Below are 13,317 nucleotides of genomic sequence, written 5' to 3' on the forward strand. Positions count from 1 at the left end.
TCTTCTTCTTCTTCTTCAAGGTTCTGGAAGTCAAATTTCCCATGGCCACCACCCAATCAACAGTACCAGAGACCACAGCATTGAATCATCCAGAATACCAGCTTAAGTGCAGACATACTCAACTGTCGACTCTATGTTTCTGATTGAAGTCTTATTATTCTTAATACGGCGCCGTCAAGTTTATCGGGACGGGATGCCTCATACCGATTCTGACTCAACGACGCATGAGAATACTTTTCTTGTTGATCTGACGGTGATATAACGTGGTGTTGGTTGTGACATGGCTGAGACTCAAAATATATCATATCATATTTTTTTTCTTTAAATTTAACTTAAACTTATTTACAAAGGAGTAATTTAGAAATATTAAAAAAATAAAAATAAAAATTATAAAATAATAATAATAAAAAGACAAATCTTTTGAGAACATGTAAAAAGGTGGGGGAGAAATACAGCTGGAAGGCTGAGTTGGGCACGGCTTACTCCGCTCGCGTGGAGGTGGCAGAGTAGAGACATGACCGCCACGTCGGTCTCTCCGTACAGCGCTGCGAGTACGGATGGTCGGAGGCGGTGACCGAGCCAGGGATCGGTGGGATCGGTTCCACTGGCTTCGAGCGAAGAAGACGCCACGGAAGACGAGACGGGTTCCCTTCTCCGAGTAGCCCTGTCGTGGAGCGGCATACAGATACACCATTCGAGATTTGAAATCTCAAATTCAATTTCCTGTCTATTTCGGCTATCTTACCGCACAGCATTTGCCTCTTCTTGCGCAGAGTTTTTTCTCCCCGGATCAGAAAAATCGGTAATCGTTTCTTACATATTATTGATCAAAATATCTTTCGATTTTTTCGAGAAAAAATAGTGTATTATCCAACTCATAGTTCCACTGTCCCATTTATTACCCTTTGTTCTCTCTCTCTGTGTCTTGTCTGCTTAACTTTCCCTTTTGGTTGTCTTTGTTGTCACCTTATTATATTTTTTATGTTTGAATTTTGATCGTCAAATTCCTAATATTACTATGAACGACGGAATTAAAAAGCAGATTGATTGAGAGGGAGAGATTAATTAGCAAACCTGAGGCTGGCTTTAGATCTCCTCCACTGTATACTGCAAACGGGAGCTGAGGTTTGTGTGTCCCAAGGCGACACGGAAGCGTCCAAACTGCGACAGCTAAGCATGAAACTCGATAACACGAAAGATCTATAGAAAGCCTGGAATCCATCATCGGTCCTGTAGCTCCTGTTGCTCTTTTTGTTCTCTCTTCTTCCTCTCACCCCCATACATCCCAAAAGGAGTTTCCTCAAACCACTCCCTCTTCTCACATAAGAATCCAAAAATAAAATAAAAAAAATATTTTTTTAATATAAAAGTTGAATTTGTTTATTTCAAATTATCAATCAAATGCTTCATATGGTCATATAGAATTTGATCTTCACTAGTTAGGTTAACTGATATTTTTTAAAAAATTATTGAATGACATTTTTAATTCAAAGTGTAAAAATTTGCGAGATGATCAATGGATAAATTATATTATTATCAAACTAATGTTTTAGATATAAAATTTTATTAGGTGATGTTTTAGACCGTCGACTTTTGATATTTTTTAAATCCTCACCGGATCGATTTTTTATGTGTACATGATTAATGGTGATTAAATCAACTCCCATATTTGACTTGATTTATTGGTCCTGATGATGATGATTACATTAGCTGACATAGTTGGTGTGTATATAATCATTAAGGAAAAGCAAATTAGGCACAAATGATTGAACGTATTAGGAATATATAAATAGAATGCTTTGGTCAAAAGAGTATGTGTGGCCATCATATAACTTTGCCTTTGATATTAAACTAGTCATGTCTTTGGGTATTATCAACTCCAATGAACCTAGTAATAATATATACAGAAGGTGATAAAAGAGTTTACCAGGTCCCCACAGGATCAAGCATAATAAACATCAGCTAACATAATAATTATCATCATATCCCTCTGCTTTATCCTTTAGACATACACCTACTCAACAAGAACACCTTAAAGATCCCATATTAAACAGCCGCTGAGGGGCCACAAGCCGCTCCTGGTGTTGGTGGTATCTTCTTCTCAAGTGCCATCAAATGTGGCCCCTCCTGGTGTTGGTGGTATCTTCTTCTCAAGTGCCATCAAGCTCCAGCAGATGATTCACAAGCAGATGCAGCAGGAGGCATGCAGATTGCTTGGTCACAAATGATTGATTGAGGCAGGCCCATCTCACCCACCACAATGGGGCACAGTCTAAGATATTTTTCAGACTTCAAAAAATGTCATGTCCATTAATTTGCTAACCTACAGATTCAACTTATAATGAAGTCCTGCCGACGAGCATTGCATGCAATAATGCAAGGACCGATGGATTTTGCCAATGTGGAATTGTCGGCTCAACATGAAGTCCCGTCAAGCTGGTTCTGTACATGATTGACTTCCCTTGGTAAAAGGAGTAGACTTAGTTCTAAGCGAGTTACATATCTGTTAAGATCCAGTTCCTCTGATGAAGAATGTAGTTCACAATGAGAATTCATTCCCAGCAGCCTTCCTGGCACATCTTACTGTGATGATGAAGTGATTTTGAGTTTTCTTGGGGTTTCCTAAAGCGTCACCTGCAAGCATGTGCACAGGGGTTCACACTCATCATGTAGTTTACATACCAATGAATGTTCAGCTAAAAGTTCAAAACACTTCTTGCTATCTATGAAATCAATGTCGACCATTAGACATTTTGGTCTTTCGGATGGAAGATTATTTGGAATTCTGCTTCTTTAGAACCTTTACATCCAGTTTTCTCCAAAATTATTATTTTTTGAATTTATGACATTCAGAGGGAAAAATGGGCAATTTACCTCGATAATTCCAGTTGACTGTCTCATTTTAGTGAATCCTCCAATATTGATCTGCACAAGAACAGAAGTGATCACAGATACATGCATCATGGCAACTTCTCAGAGGAAGAAATCCTTTCTGATCTTGCACCTGCATGCTGCAGTAAGACAAGTTTTCTAATGAGGGCAAACTAAACCTTATCATAAGAAACTACACATTCTCTAGCTCAATAACATTTCCTCGGTTCCATTTAACTCCCTTGTCTTTGCCAGCATACCTCTCTCTTACAACTCTTCACGAAATCGAGCTTGCTCCTTTCAGTTGTCCCTCTCGAACCCTTCAATTATTAAATTCCTGCTGATTCTAGGAGCTATAGCTATTAACCTTCACCAAGTGGAGATAATTATGTGATGCAATAAAGGAGTGTTGTTTTACACTTTTACTCTCTGGTTTCTAGATAGAACCTTGTTATATAGGATAGCTTCTAGCCAAAAGAAATTATAGACAATATTATCTTGCAGTCAATGTCATGGTAATGTCTTCCTTGTTACTCAAAGCCACAGAGCAGTGCTACAATGAAGACAAAAATAAGTGCATCCTTTCTTGAGAAACAAGGTCTTGATCCAACTTACTAACTTGACATTCTTCCCATGTGGGCTACCTTGAGAATTATGGTTGTGAGTTTGCTCATGGCCCAAGTGGCAACAAATCTGGTGCAAGTTTATCAAAAGTACAATGAAGACAAATAGCAATAAAGTGTGAGCGATGTGGTACCGAGATATGAGCCACATGGTAATGAGGTATTAGGTATTGACCTTATAGCTTCAGTATTCACAAAACTACTCCAACAAAGTATACCAACACAGCCAATGTTGTTTAATAGCTATCGTAGGCACATAAGGACGATTTAGGTAGCATTTGGCTGAACCATCGTCATTTCTCCATTAATTTTGCAGTCAAACTTTGGCTAATTTCATCTTATTTGTCTATTATCATCAAAAATAACAAGTCCAGTAGTGATATCTTTATGCTCACTCATTCCTCTTAGCAAATCAAACATGAGCAAAGAGAACGAAAGAAAGAGGCACTCAATTCAATCAAGAAATTAGACGAGACACAACAAAAAAGAAATCATTTTCGTGACCAAATTTAGACCTCGGCGTCGAGGTGCTGATCGAAGCGAGCTCCACCGGACCAGTTGAGGAAGGCCATGCGGTTCCCTTCGGCGGACGCCGACGACGAGACGTTGGGTCGGGCAAATAGCTCCCTATTCGGCATCTCTCCCGCCTGCGCCTCCGCTTCGCTCGATCTCAATCGCGAGGGTTTCGGTCAGGCGATCCCGTACTCTCATCCTACTCTTCTCCGACACCTGTCTTCCGATTCGAAAACCTCGTATAGACCCACATGTGGGCCCCTCTCAACACGGCCCAGGTCCCCAGCTGGGATTCACGGGTGGGAAAGGCGATGTCGATCCATTAACGGAGCCAACGCATCACACGTACGAAGATCTCACTTGCGGACCAAGACACGAGCCGGGGTGAGTGTCAACCCGAATCCGGCGGATTTCGGGTCGGATCAACGATTACAAAGCAGAATAGCATCACGTTTGTTTCGATCACTAAGATTAAGCTAATTAATCAACATTATCGCAACCTTTCCTCCGGACGTATTAATTAACATGTACGTTCCTGATACGGCCAAAGTCGTAAATTAATTAGGACGCATCATTATTTTCATGCCAAAGTGTACGTCGATCACTCAATGATGAAGACAAACTAAATACGGTCAATGTCAGGAAATTTATGTTGAACGGCTGGCTGTATCTTTTGTTGCCAATGAAGACGCAAGTACAAATTATTCTTGAATGCCGTATAGTAATATGTATTTTGAAGTTTGATTTAATGATGTTATTGGTCGAAGAACAAATTGGCTATATGCATCAACATTAACATACATTTATATTCAAATTATGATGCCTCCGACGACATGACGGACCAGATTGAATCTTCCAGGAAGCCGGCCGCGTTCGGTGACGTGTACACCGTCCTGTGGGGGATCGATGCGGGGTCCAGGATCTTTGCCGGGGGGGTCCGGCCACGTCGTGGGACCGCGGGTGGCTTTGGATCCTGCCCCTCTCAGTAGCATCTTTGAGCCGGTCCGATGCGTACGGTAAATGATCCAAATACCCCGAATGGACCGGGATGATGAACCGGGTTGATATTTCTCACGCATCACATGTTGCCACGGACTCACAAAAGCTATCCGATCCGCATCGAACAATGAACCGGTCGAACCGCGTGCTGTTGGCGCAGCAGCAGTAAAAGGGCAATATAGTCCATTTAAAGCAAGAACAGCAATTAAGGAGGGCGAAGGGCGAAGGGCGAAGGGCGAAGAGGGAAAGGCCCGGCCACCGCGAAGCGCAAGATGGCGTTCCACTTGGTGGTACTGAGCAAGCTGAAGCTCCTCACTGGGGGCGGCCACAGCCACTGGAAGCTCCTCGTCTCCCTCCTCTGCCCCTTCGCCCTCAAGCTCCCCTTCGCCGCCACCTGCCTCTCCTCCTCCGGCGCCGACCTCCTCCTCTCCCTCCGCCTCTTCGCCTTCCGCCTCGCCCGCATCTTCCTCGACGAGCCCACCGCGGCGCAGCAGAGGCACGGGCGGTGGGAGCGGGCCCTCCGGCTGCTGCACGAGCGAGCCGTCGCCGCCGGCCTGCAGCGGACCAACGAGGAGACCTTGAATGCCATCTCGATGCTAGCACTATAAGTCCATCTCATCATCCCTTTCTCTTTGGATGGAAGACGAGCCTTGACATCAAGTTCTGCTTTTGTGTGGCCTTTTATACCTTCTTTAGAATTTAGCATGATATTTACATAGTTACATGAGAAGAGGGATGTGGACTCATTCGTGTTCATCCGAATGCATTCAGTTCTGTGCTACAATTCATGGCAAGCCTTTGCTGGGGATAAATAATGAGCTCCACAATCTCCTCTGTTCTTCTCTGCGGTTTACTTCACTCATCTGCCAAAAGCGTGCAAAGTTACTTCAACCATGAGAAGTCAACAATTTATTTTCTTCTTGCCAGTAATCAGGGTGACATGCTTCCTCCCAGAACACACAACACTCACTGCATGGAGTTACCTTGAAAGCATGAGAGAGAGAGAGAGAGGAGTGTCTTACAGCATATACAACAGGCTACTTAGTTCTGCTAAATGTTATGCTTATGGAATGATATCTATTAGTATTTGCTTTTATCTTGAATATAAATATCTTTTTATGCCAATCTACAAGCAACAATACCTAAGCAATCAAGATGACACAAATGCATAGAATTCATTTCAAACCAATTATACAAGCTAATCAACCTGTGTTATTGAGATTCTTTCAAACATGTGTATCAATTCCTTGAGCCCCCTCTGTTTCCAATCAAATTGTTCTCTGCCTGTTTAATGAAGTAACAAAAGAAGATAAAAAGGAAAGACAATCAACCACATCAATTACAACTGAACAATATACAACAGTTCAGTCATACAAAATTACAGGAGAAGTTGATTTGAGGAGAACCATTCAAGTGATAAGCTGGCTATGATTTAAATGCATTAGTTTAGGCCCCATTTGGCATCTTAATATTGTGATCTTCATATTGAGATGTAAATTGTATTGCAAATAGTGCCCTTTTATTATTGAGAAATATTTCATTTTTTATTTCCAAGAACTTGGAAATAGAAAACAAAACAACAAGATTAGGACTGTTGACAGAATACTTTTTCTATGGCTCCCCTCTTACCTAATAAAAATTTCCTATACTGCTCCCACCACCAAACATGTCGTTATCTTTTGGAAAACAAAAACAGAACAAAAAGATGAAGTTTGTCTCTCAGTACCACAAACAAAGAGCAAGACAAAGTAGGATGGTCAAGTTGGTATCAACAGCTTTTGCACATCCATTTCTCCTTGTTTTTTCTTTTAAATTGTATAACAAAAGGAGATCATGTAAATTTGATGTTCCAAAAGTGCCAAAACTTGTAGCTGAATTAGATCATAAGACTTGCAGTCAATCTGTTGACATTTATGCTATTGTAATCTTTGTCACAAGGTTGCTGAACAGATACTTAGGCTATTCAAAGGCTTACTATATACTTGTAATCTATAAGGTTATTACTCTAATATTTTTCAAAGCGAAAAGTTCTTGTTTTACTCTTTCTCTGTTACAAACATATACCTTCTTTTTACGTTTTTGACAAATAATTAAACTATTTTATTAACCAGACATCTAAAATCAATTTCACAATATCATTTAATGGACTTGTCATCTGATAATACACAAAAGTCCCAACTCTATGTTCAAACTGGTATTTTGTTCTCTGTCCTTGTCAAATCCACCATAGATGTAACAAAGAATAGACTGCAAGCACAACAGAGTTTTTCTTTATCATTCAATAAATGAATAATACTTATGACAATGAATTATTAGCTGAATTGCCAGAAACACAAAAGATTAGGGTTCAATTCTTTTACCAGCACCATGTTTTGCTAAATCTGCCCCGGTTAAATACATCATAAATTTATGATACTGCTAAAGCTTTTCATTGATATGCGTAGACAACACAGCACATAATTGTCATCTTCACGCTAAAATTATAGATCAAGAACACACAGACATTTTTCCAAATTGAAGTGTTTCACATTCAAGAGGGGAGAGATCAAATGTTAACCATCATTCATTGTGTCCCCTGAACACCAGAGCAACCCTAGGTGAACTTGCTCCACAAAATCACCACTCCCATCTTTGCCAGCCAGTCCTTTGCCTCTTCTTCTATATGGTATTTAATACTACCATACAGGGTTACATCGAACCGATACAAGTGAACGGCAAAATCATCTAAATAAATAGGACTAGCTGGTTATATGTGCAGATTAATACAGTTTGTTCAACTCAGACAGTTGTGTGGACTCCCCCAGTCTCGGAAAGAATGCCTCCCTTTCAAGTAGGTTCTGCAAGGAACTCGATACTTTCATCAAGGATGCCCATGCCACTGGAGCACAGCAGAAGGCATAAGTAAACACTGCCAGAGCTCTAATGACACCATCGCGATACCAAGGGAATGCCATCACAAACAGTGATCCCGATATCCCCAGTAACACTGTGAGGACTGGCAAAGGTGGGAGCAGGAAGACATTGATCACGATTGAAGAAAGAGAAGCAACTCCAAGAACATAAAGGGGCCAGCCCAAAAGGGGATGCACTGTCCGTGGGATGAGGAAAAATGGGACAGTGTATGCAGCAAAAATGGACCACATTGCTGCCACTTTGAGTGTGGTGTGTAGGATTACAATACTCTTTTCTGGACGCCGGTTATAACAAAGCTTTGACAAGCTTGGTCGTGCCAATCGGGTGATTGCTATGATTCCAAAATAGATTACTGCCTGGATCAGCAACACTGGCACCTCTGAACCATACCTGCTCAGGATTCAAAGCAAAGGTGTCGCATATTAGAGCCAGAAGAAGTATGCCAATTTTCGGGTCAAAGATGATGTGACTTTCAGTAATATTGGCCTTCCAACATGGGTATATAGAAGAGAATGAAAAATAAAATTAAAAAAATATTGCAAAAAGAATCAGGGTTAACCTGTGATTCCTAAAGTATGGTCACAGCTGACAATTCTACAAGTTGTTAAATACTTACCCAAGATTCTTCCGACGTTGCTCATGCCATGAAAGGCCCAATGGTAAGACAGGCCAAGACCACCAATACCAAGGTTTTAACCACGGGGCACTGGGGAATGTAATTACACTATTTGGTCCACATGGTATGCTCCACCGGAGTTTCAGATCTGCAATAAAAACAAGTCATCATAAAACCCATTCGAGTCTTGTAAACCTAAAGGCAGTGCAATACTATTAGAAAGTGGCTTTACATCAAGTATAGGAAACAAAAACAGGTGTAGAAAGGTCAGTTTCTGCACTCACAGTAATATGAAGCATCCATCTGGTAACCCAAAGGCAGGCGATAGGCACCATCAAGCTTTGTACCATTAGTAGGTGGATGGAACATTGGCTGATCAAGCAAGTCAGGAAAGTAGCTTGCGAGGAAACCCTGATCTGCACCATCAGGGTTTTCACGTCCAATTTCTAGCTCATGCAGCATGTTCTTGAATACATTCATTGAAGGCTGCAAGGCAACAGAAAGGATTATGATTAGAATATACAAGTATTATTGAACTTTCACGGCATAAGCTACTTTTAGGAATTACCTAATTGACAAGCACAATGAAAGATGAAATTCAATTATACTTTGTGCAAAAGGGTAAGAGTGGAAAATTCAATTATACTTGAAGCTAAGAAATTGATGACTTCAAATTCTGTAGAGATAGGACTGCTATCTTTATAGCCAAAACCGACATGATTTTGTAGCATATGACGCAGCAATTAAAGTTTAAATTACCATTCTCTAAAATGGAAATATCAGGTTTTTTTAACATTTTTAAAGATAAATGACAAATGCAGGATTTGAGCCCATGACCTTGAAATTAACCATCAAAGTCTTTACCAGTTAAGCTAGCTAACACATTTAATATCAAGTTATTAAGTACAAACTGTTTAGTTTATTCTATTCAGTGATGATATCAGTGAAATATATAGATGCTGTCCATGTAACAATCGTTGTAAATCATTGTACGGCGATCTCACTAGTATTTACTTCTTAATGCTGATATGCTATTATTACTTGTTAATATCTTCTTTTAGTATGCAACTAAAATGTATGCATGTTGAGTTTTGATCTACCACCTAACAATGCTATATCATCCCCACCATGTCCATGAATGTCAGACTAAAAAGATGCTTTGTGAGGGTAACAGAAAATCATATGATTGCTCATCAGAAATTGACACAGCTGCCTGAATACTGCAATCTTAGATCATATTATATTCAGTGCCAAACTCATCAATGGCATTGCAGATCTTTGGTTAATGACTTTTCAGCATAAAATGGATGGCTCAAATTATATTGCTCCATTACAGCATTCAGATGTGGTGTTGAATCAAAGGAAAGTCCAGGGAATAGTTTGAGCTTTTTCATGTAAATACACTATGATATGAAGAGTTAACTCTAACCTCCCATATTAATGCAATTATTTCATGAGAAATGGAGAGATTTAGAAGAGATATGAGCTGCATTTAGCTTCGCTAGGCATCATTAGTCTCATAAATTCAGGCATGTCAAACTAACAGCTAAGAGAGTCATGTAGTTTCCCTTTATGCAACAATTACTCGATGAATCTTAAACTGACTCTTTTGTCTTGCTAATTTACCATATTATCTGAGAGTATCCAAAAAGGATCTAACAAGCCTAAGGATCATGAATCTTGTTTCAACAAAAAATTAGACATATTCTAATTTGTCACCCATGTTAATATTTCTCATCATACATTAGTTAGTAGGTTTGAATTGTCCTATGTTTATTTGGCAAAATCAGGTGCCACCTGGAAAATAACCTTGCATGCTCAAGATTACCTTCAAATTATGAAATGTCAAAGCTGACAACCAAACAAGTTACAACTCAGAAAAGATTTGACTCTGTTTACTTGGTAGTGACTTTTGCTGAAGTCTAACTTGTAAAACACTTATTGACAGCTCCATCAATCCTGATATGCTTGATATGAGTTATAGACTACTACAATCCTCTGCATTAGTCAACCATTGACACAATTATTCTAACCAAATTGACTCATTGTTTTAACTTTCCAATACCACAATCTGCCACCCGATGAGACAGTGATTGACGAAAATAAGTTGGAAGTGATGCAACTCCTTTAAGCATGGAACTTAATTGTAATTACAGCATTATCCTAAATGTCCAGCAAAACTTGAGGACCTATTGCCAGACAATGGAAAAATCACCTTCCATGTAAATTGTTGACATGCAAGGTGATGAGGACAGAATTTCCATCATCTGGAGACTTGACATGCAGGCATCGACATGATAGGAGACCACAAATTTGGTTGTGGATCTGTCACGTCAACCCTGATCACAACATACAATATTCTCCAAATTGCGTATGACTCGAAGAATATTTTCCACAACCACTTGCGGTTAAGGAACCTCAGGTTATAAATAGGAATTTCCCAAAGCAAAGGGGGTTCTCTCTCTTCTAACACACTCTCTTTGTTCTCCACCTTGGAAATTTCTCTAACTTGGACATTGAAGGGACCAAAAAACTCCTGTCGACGATCTTCAATTGCAAGTGCGGAGGCTCGACTCTTGGGGATTCCACCTTATTCTCCTCATCATTCATCGAGATTCGTACCAAGGGTGTTCTTTGCTTGCATCAACTTTGGGCTTGGAGCCAGGTTGGCTCGTCTCCATGATCAAGGTTGACAATCGATTTTTTGGGCTAATACCAGGATAAAAATTTGAATGCAATCGACCCATGAATCCTACTTTTATCCTATGGTTATATCAATGATCATTTATGTATACAAGATATGGTATTCAATGAAAAGAAAACAGTTGGCATTTACAAAATGGAGTACTAAGCGTAGTACCTGAAGAACAAAAAGTCCAGTATGAAAGATGCAGGGGTTGATGAAGACAGCACAGAACTGGCCGCACTGGAAAAGCTCATCGGTACGCTGGAGGAAAATGTTGTCAGAATCAAGCATTACGACTCGATCATATGAAACTAAACTCCACGCATAGAGCTTGTTCAATGTCAACTTGAATCTGGTGTTGAAGTTGCCTTGATTTTCATATGGATTCTTCAGATTCTCAACAGCAACAACCTTCACCCCATCCTCCTCTTGCCTGTCATGCCAATCATCAATTATGTGGTGTGAGCAATTAAAGATTACTATGCCAAATTGAGTTATTAGCCATTTTAGTCCTAAAAAATGCAGTCTAACTGAGTCCTCCTAGGTGCGGTACCAACTCAACTAATTAGGCTTAATAAAAAATATCTCTGTTAATCAAGAAAATAGCATGATAACAGGGATTGATGATATATATAAACAGTTCACATGAAGATAGTTAAAGAACATAAATTTCGTGTAAGCAGTGTTTATGAATCAATCTGAGAATTAGACAGGGGGTCATCAGATAAAATTGCAACTCTACATAATGTTAATTCCAATATTATTTTCTAAAATTGAGCGCAAATGACTGGGAATTCTTTCTTGTTCAAGTCAACTTATGATCCCAGACCGTCAATTATTTTATTCAACAGAATAGAAGGGGACAAAATCAGGAATAAGCGGTTTCCTTGACGCGCCCTGTTGCTTTCAAGGCACTAAAAAGTCAAAAGATGGAGAACAGCGATACTCCCAATGGCAGGCCAGCAAATAACAATAAATTTAGTACGTACTAACAACCACAACCCAATCGGGACTCAGCTCAACAAAGACTATAAAAAGATGTTTATTATTCTGCATATACGTTAATTTTACTCTTCTCAAACAGTGATCTAATTCTATTAATTAGTATTTAACCAACAAAAGAAACGGCAAATGGATCTGTAGCATCTGAACGCCATCCAACCAGCTGATGTTAAACCTAGCAAATAAAATCGTTTTTTTTTCCTGGGTTGATCACCAAATCTTAAGAAAGAAGAGAGAGAGAGAAAGAGAGAGAGAGAGAGAGAGAGCGACTGATGATGGTAAGAAGCGACGGAGATCTCACAACGTTTGGACCCATCGTGCAGGGACATCGACGGAGGCGATGACGACGAGATCGGCGTCGACGTTGAGCTTCGCGAGAGACCTCATCATCACTCTCGTCGCCACGTAGAACTCGTAGTCCCTCGGCGTCCCCATGTACATCATCGCCGCGTACGCGTGCCTCCGACTCGCCGGTGCCTCCTCCGCGGCAGCCACAGCGGCCGTCAGCGTCAACACCAGCGTCGCCAGGAACCACTGCCGTCTTCCGCCGCCTATGCCGCCCGAGAAAAGTGAGCTTAAACGGCACAAAAACGAATTTTTATGCGCCCACATATCGGATCTCCACGTTCGGCGCTCCTCCCAGTTTCCCAGTCTCCAGATCTCGGCCGCCCCTCACCGGCACAGCTCCGCGCCGCTACCCCAAGCCGTCCCCTGGCCGTCGGACCCACCCGGACAGCGTCAAATCCCGTAGGGACGGCCGAAGACTCGCCGGAGACAGCCGATAAGAGGCGATGGGAGATTCCAGAGGAGTGGAAGATAAGTGGGAGGCGGGGTGCGTTTGGGGGTTTCCGACGAAACAAGGAAAGGCACCGAGGAAGCGCCTAAAGGAGAGCCCGAATTAAAATTAGCGGCTTCTCCCTCACCGGCTTATCTCGCGAAAATCGTAACAACTTAACATTTGCCGCACATCAAAATCTGAGAGTGAAGCGGACGGCTCGATGCACTTCTTAAAGTGCGCCAACAACAACCCCACCTATTCGTAAATAACGTCGTAACGTAAGGGCGCAGATTAAAACACGTTTTTAGTGGAGATA

At 40.8% G+C, this 13,317-nt stretch overlaps 1 protein-coding gene and 1 long non-coding RNA gene across 2 annotated transcripts; both read right to left on the bottom strand.

Moving 5' to 3' along the window:
• Positions 1-1,875: 1,875 nt before the first annotated feature.
• Positions 1,876-4,206, bottom strand: LOC135596554 (uncharacterized). Its single transcript, XR_010480959.1, has 3 exons — positions 4,010-4,206; positions 2,875-3,011; positions 1,876-2,634 (listed from the first exon to the last, which is right to left on the bottom strand). It is a non-coding gene; the product is annotated as an uncharacterized LOC135596554 (long non-coding RNA).
• Positions 4,207-7,486: 3,280 nt separating this feature from the next.
• LOC103970386 (putative glucuronosyltransferase PGSIP8) lies at positions 7,487-13,102 on the bottom strand. Its single transcript, XM_009384147.3, has 5 exons — positions 12,525-13,102; positions 11,396-11,654; positions 8,820-9,021; positions 8,536-8,683; positions 7,487-8,309 (listed from the first exon to the last, which is right to left on the bottom strand). The coding sequence occupies exons 1-5, from the start codon at positions 12,833-12,835 to the stop codon at positions 7,766-7,768; spliced, it is 1,464 nt and encodes a 487-aa protein (XP_009382422.2). The 5' UTR covers positions 12,836-13,102; the 3' UTR covers positions 7,487-7,765.
• Between the last annotated feature and the right edge of the window lie 215 nt (positions 13,103-13,317).

The sequence above is a fragment of the Musa acuminata genome, chromosome BXJ1-11, assembly GCF_036884655.1.
Source record: "Musa acuminata AAA Group cultivar baxijiao chromosome BXJ1-11, Cavendish_Baxijiao_AAA, whole genome shotgun sequence".
Classification (NCBI taxonomy): Eukaryota; Viridiplantae; Streptophyta; class Magnoliopsida; order Zingiberales; family Musaceae; genus Musa; species Musa acuminata.